Source organism: Gossypium arboreum, chromosome 11 (assembly GCF_025698485.1).
Source record: "Gossypium arboreum isolate Shixiya-1 chromosome 11, ASM2569848v2, whole genome shotgun sequence".
Classification (NCBI taxonomy): Eukaryota; Viridiplantae; Streptophyta; class Magnoliopsida; order Malvales; family Malvaceae; genus Gossypium; species Gossypium arboreum.
This window is the reverse complement of record NC_069080.1, coordinates 19,776,759-19,782,479: the sequence shown is the minus strand read 5'-3', so window position 1 is coordinate 19,782,479 and position 5,721 is coordinate 19,776,759. Positions and strand designations below refer to the sequence as shown.

Genomic DNA, 5,721 nt, shown 5'->3' with positions numbered 1-5,721 from the left:
AGTAAAATCTTCAAAATTACCCCTATTCTGCTGTTTAACAGCTTCAACCTTTCCTTACTAAAAATTAATTATCTTTTAGTAAAGAATTTGGATAATATTTCAGTTTATTTCTCTAGAAAATAGACCCATGAAGGATTTAAACATATAAATTTAATCCCCTAATTATTTTTCTCCAATTTTTTATAATTTTCCAAATTCAAAACAGAGGAACCCGAAATATTCTGACCTTGTCTCATAAAATTTATTATATCTCACAATTTATAATTCCATTGCTTACACCGTTTCTTCTATGAAAAACTAGACTCAATAAAATTTAATTTTATATTTTATTCAACCTCTAATTCTATTTTCACAATTTTTGGTGATTTTTCAAAATTTAACTACTATTGCTGTCCAAAACTGTTTTAGTGCAACATATTGATTACCAAGTTTATAACACCCTTATTTCCATTCTCTACAATATTTCTCACCATTTTCTCTTATTTCCCTTCACTAATATATCAAGAACATAGAACCTTATATAATAAAACTCTACCTTAACATCATTTTCATGCTTTTGATATTACCTTACATGAGAAACTCTACTTAAAATATATTGAAGTCTTAAAGTTCTTACCTTGTCCTATTGATTTCAATCTTTAACTTGATTTTTCTCTCTCCTCCAGCTTCTATTTCTTGAATCCAACTTGATATTCTAACTCCCCTTAGTCTCCTTAACATTTTTCTCTATTGGTAGCTATGAAAATTCTTTTGATTTCTAGATAAAAATTGTGAATTTTTGGTAGAAGGACTAAATTGTAAAGAAAGCAAAACTTTCTTTCTTCTTTTCTCTTCTCTTCTAACGTGAAATGTATGGAAAGATGATGGATGGTGTGTGTGTGTTGTTGTTTTTTTTTTCCACACAAACATATATATATATATATATATATATATAAACTAAATAAAATAATAAAATAATCATAAATATCTTATTAAAATATTAATAAATTAATATTTATATAATTAATTAATTTAAAATCATCAACATAATCATTACATTCTAAAATTCTCTCTCTTACTAATTGCCCATTTTGCCCTTCATAATCTTTTCAAATTCCATCATTGAGTCATCACTTAATTTGAGAAAATTATGATTTAGTCCCTCATAATTCTTCATCTATTCGATTTGGTCCTAATTCATCCATTTTCCTTAGTTTCTAGATTATTCCACCCCTAAAATATTTACACTATTGGTCCTTCAAATTTTTCATATTTACATTTTAACCCTTCAAATTTTGAGTATTTACTCTTGGGCAACAAAACTTTTTTTACTTTTACAATTTAGTCATTTCTTGAATTAATAATGTAATATATCATAATATACTTCCCAATTTTGACATAATAAAATTTCTCTTTTTGTCACTTTATTTCCTTACTTAACCATATCAAGGATAATATCTTACTTTCTTACTATAGTAATTTTCGGGGTATTACATTCTTGTTGTTTTCCCTTTTGATTCGCTATCTCCCTTTTAATCTTATTCTGCAACTTATAACAGTCAGACTTAATGTGTCATTTCTTCTTGCAGAAGTTACAAGTTTTACCTCTATTTGAAGATCTCGATCTACCCATAGATTTACTGCGAGGATTTAGTTTCTATGTCCTCCTATGATTATCATCAATATTTCGTTCTTGTCTCCTACGAACAATGAGACTCTCTCCCTGAGAGTCGATTTAGACACAAGATGCTTCATCTTTTCATACGATGTTAAGGAAGTATAGACTTCATCAACTATGAGAGATTCACAACTATAAAAAATCATATCTCTAAAGGTTTAATAAGACAAGGGCAACAAACAAAGTAGAATTAACCCTAAATCTTCTTTACCATACTGAACCTCTATGCCATCTAGGTCTGAGAGAATTTCTTTAAACACAATTAAGTGTTTGTGCATAGACGTACCTTTCTCCAAACGATGAGCATAAAGGCGTTGCTTCATATGCAACTTGCTAGGGTTTTTGACATGCATAATTGTTGTAGTTTTGCCCATAATACAGCGGTAGTCTTCTCCTTCATCATGTCCTGTTGAATTTCATTCGATAGATGCAGATGTAATTGCGTTAAAGCCTTTCAATCTTTACGCTTCTTTTCTTTCTCTGTCAATGTCGAAGGCATCTTATCTACTCCTAGCAGGGCATCCTCCAAATCCATCTGCGCAAGAACTACCTGCATCTTTATCTGCCACAGCGAGAATCTGGTGTTGTGATCCAATAGCGGAATATAATACTTTATTTTCGTCATTACTGTGATCGAAACAAACAACCCGAAAAAGCTCTGATACTAATTTATTAAAAAATTAAACGTCAATACTGGCAATATAGAAAGATCACAAAGAAAAAGAAAGAAAAAATAGAACACACAAATTTTACGTGGAATACCTTTCGGGGAAAAAACCACAGGTAGAGAAGAAAATTCACTAATGTCGAATTCGAATGATACAAAGAGGAGTTTCGACTACATTTATTTATAAGTTAAAAAAACCCTAATTTTAATCAATGTCAAATATATTATGCTAATAAATGCTAAATATATTATACTCATAAATACTAAATCTTCTAGAAAGAAAATATATTTTGTTTAACCTTACTCGCAAACAATCTCTTAGAATTTAGGTCACACAACTCAAACATAAGCAAATTTATTAATCAATATCAGCAATGTCATACATAATGGCAGAGCTAGAAAATTATTTTGGGGGGCTGAAATTAAATTGTATATTTTATGATAGTAAAAATATAATTTGACTATTTTAATAGTGTATATCTTTATAATTTTAAATGATTAAATCAAATTTTTATCATTGTTGATGTCGAGTACAATTTTACCATTACTAATTTAAAGTTTTATAAATTATAAAAGGTGTAAATAAATTTTTTCATTTTAATAGGGCCAAGGACTAACTCCTTGGTTCAAATCACTTTGGTCATATATAAATAAGTTATGAATAAAAGCGTACATAATTTTAAAGATTTTGCATATGAGTAACAAGTACAAAAATAAATTTAAATAAAATTATTTTTTGAAGGTAAATAAATTACAACTTAAAATTCTAATCTAAATTATTATTATTGAAGATGACATAAATAACAAATAGATTAAATATAAAATGGTAAAAAAAATTCTAGAGTTATACAGATTTTTTTTTTTTGGCTTATATCATATAGTGGAGCATACAATTAAAGTGAAAGGAACTTGGCCAAAGCATTTTGGACAATGTAAGTGGCTATGATAGAACAGGTTTTCTGAGTGGGGTGAAAAGAATCCCAAAACACAAACTCGTCGGCATTGGAACATGTAAAAGGATTTCTCCGGCTGCATGCGTATCCCATTTCGAACATCCCTGTTGCACAACATGCCACCGCCGTTACCTCGAACCCTGCCCATCCAATTATTTATATAAATAACATTAAATCTGATATCAGTTTACTTAAACATAATTTAACAATATTAAGGCAAAAGCCATACCATAAACTGCAGGCTTTTGAATGATTTTCATCAAAATACCATAGGGATCTGAAAACACCATCTGCATTCCATGAAACTTTTTATTCTGTTTAATCACTAAAGCATTCAGTTTCCCATTGAAATCGGCTGCCAAATTGTTGAAACTATCTACACACTCGCTTCCACCCATGAGGTTCCCGGTTCTCTCCAACGGCATACACCCCATCGGAGGCAGCCCTCCTAACGATATCTTCCGGGCTCCAAGTTCATACAGCTTCTCTGTGAAACTTGCGGCGATCCCAACCAGGAAGCTTTCGTATTCTTCGATGGTGTATTCCGATGAACGGCCTGGGATTGCGTAATAGTTCTCCAGGAAATCGTTCGTTCCCACGCTTATCAGGTATAAAGCCCCGCTGATTACGCCGTTGGCTTTCCTATCTCCCAGATAGGCTCTCAGTTTCTTTTGATAGTTCTTGTAGTACTCCAGTTGTTTCCATAGTGGTATCACTGACTGAAAATTAAAATTTGAATACGCATCGTTTTATTAGAAAAAAAAAAGAAGAAGAAGATGAAGTGCTGGAACTTACGAGGACATTGGAAGTGGTATTGTCGTAGCCGGTTGCGGCAGAAGCAAAGGTAACTCCGGTGGCGAAATCGGATATACTATAGGAAGGATCGAGGTAAGCAGGAATTGCCGGTTTGAGGCCGAAAGCCTCGGAGATGAAGTCGGTTGTGATTTTGCCATTGGAAAATCTTCCCGTTGGACGCCCACCGTTGAAGTCTCGACCATAAGGTTGAAAATTGCTCCTAGCTACGGTGGGGATGTAGTTGTTATTCCCAGAATCAACTGAGGAGTCCCCGAACACTATGATTGCTGGAATTTTGCCCCCATTAACCAACACCAAAAATTGAATTGAAAGGAGCCATAAGATGTGTATCGATGGCGCCATTTGCTTCAATTCCATAGATTTTCAAACAGACTATATATATATATATACAAATGTGGTAGGGGTGGGGAGGGGAGGGATCGAGCTAACTTTCTTATTTCTTATTTTCTAACTTTCGGATGATCAAATGGTTGGAGGAGGGCTTTTATATGCATAAATATTAGTATGATGCGACCTGACAAGCTGACACAGAAAATGATAATAATAAATAAAATGTTAAAATTTTATATAAATACAAAACACTATAATTGTATGTAACTATGATATGGTAATATATATTCCAAAAAAATATATATATATATATAATAATTAAGATGGAATGTTGGTGAAAGATTTAATAGCTACTTGAATCAGGAGTAAGCGCTGTTCTTGGGTGATGTAATAATGGCCAGGTTGGCTAAAGTCGTCCAAACATTTGAGACAATGGTTCTTATTGCTTCAGGCTTTAGCTAAGTCCTGTATCATAATTAAAGCTTTTTAATGTCTTTCATAAATACAAGCTATTAAATTTAAAGATAAATTAATAATACATTAATTTTAATTTAATGTGTTATTTAGATTTTTTATATAGATAATTTTAAAATTTTGATTAATTAAAAAAATGACCTGTTTTTTTTTATTATATACATAAATGACTTGAAATTAACAATAAAAATTGGCGAAGCTAAAGAGAATGGTACTACCAACATGTCATGTCAGTCACTGGAATAAAAAAATTAATTTTTTGGTGGTGCCAAGGAGAATGGTTCAACTTAATAAATATTAGGAAAATACTATTATTTCTCCTTGGCACCACAAAAAAATATTTTTTTTATTCTGGTAGCTGACGTGGCATGTTGGTGGCGTCACTCTCTTTGCTTGAATAACGTCATCAACTTTTACTGTTCATTTTAAGTCATTTACCTATATATATCAATAATAGTGTTAACAATTTGTGAGAAATGGATCAAACCAAAATTTTATTTATAAAAATATAAAAATTAAAGTTGCATGTATAAAATTATACATTAGACCAAAATTTATGTCTAATTATGAGATTTATACCTTAAATTTATGTACAATAAAATTTTTAATTTAATTAAAAAACAGTTAGCGTCCTTAATTTATATTTAAAAAATAAGATACATGATGGTTTAACTTTTGTGAAATTAAACTCCATCAACAATATATGATATAATAATTTTAAATATAACAAAATTTATTTTGATGACTTTATGATTCAAACCGAATTAAGATATTTGGAGTAGAAGTATTACATTTTTAATAATTTATTGATAAAATTTGAAATT

General features: G+C 30.5%; 1 protein-coding gene across 1 annotated transcript; it reads right to left on the bottom strand.

Moving 5' to 3' along the window:
* Window positions 1-3,082: 3,082 nt before the first annotated feature.
* LOC108472667 (GDSL esterase/lipase At2g04570-like) lies at window positions 3,083-4,590 on the bottom strand. Its single transcript, XM_017774222.2, has 3 exons — window positions 4,073-4,590; window positions 3,507-3,996; window positions 3,083-3,417 (listed from the first exon to the last, which is right to left on the bottom strand). The coding sequence occupies exons 1-3, from the start codon at window positions 4,448-4,450 to the stop codon at window positions 3,218-3,220; spliced, it is 1,068 nt and encodes a 355-aa protein (XP_017629711.1). The 5' UTR covers window positions 4,451-4,590; the 3' UTR covers window positions 3,083-3,217.
* Between the last annotated feature and the right edge of the window lie 1,131 nt (window positions 4,591-5,721).

Coding starts and splice junctions, on each gene's coding strand:
- LOC108472667 (XM_017774222.2), bottom strand. CDS start 4,450: ATGGAATTGAAGCAAATGGCGCCATCGATACACATCTTATGGCTCCTT. Junction 3,997..4,072: donor ATACCACTTCCAATGTCCTC/GTAAGTTCCAGC, acceptor TTTAATTTTCAG/TCAGTGATACCACTATGGAA. Junction 3,418..3,506: donor TCAAAAGCCTGCAGTTTATG/GTATGGCTTTTG, acceptor TTGGATGGGCAG/GGTTCGAGGTAACGGCGGTG.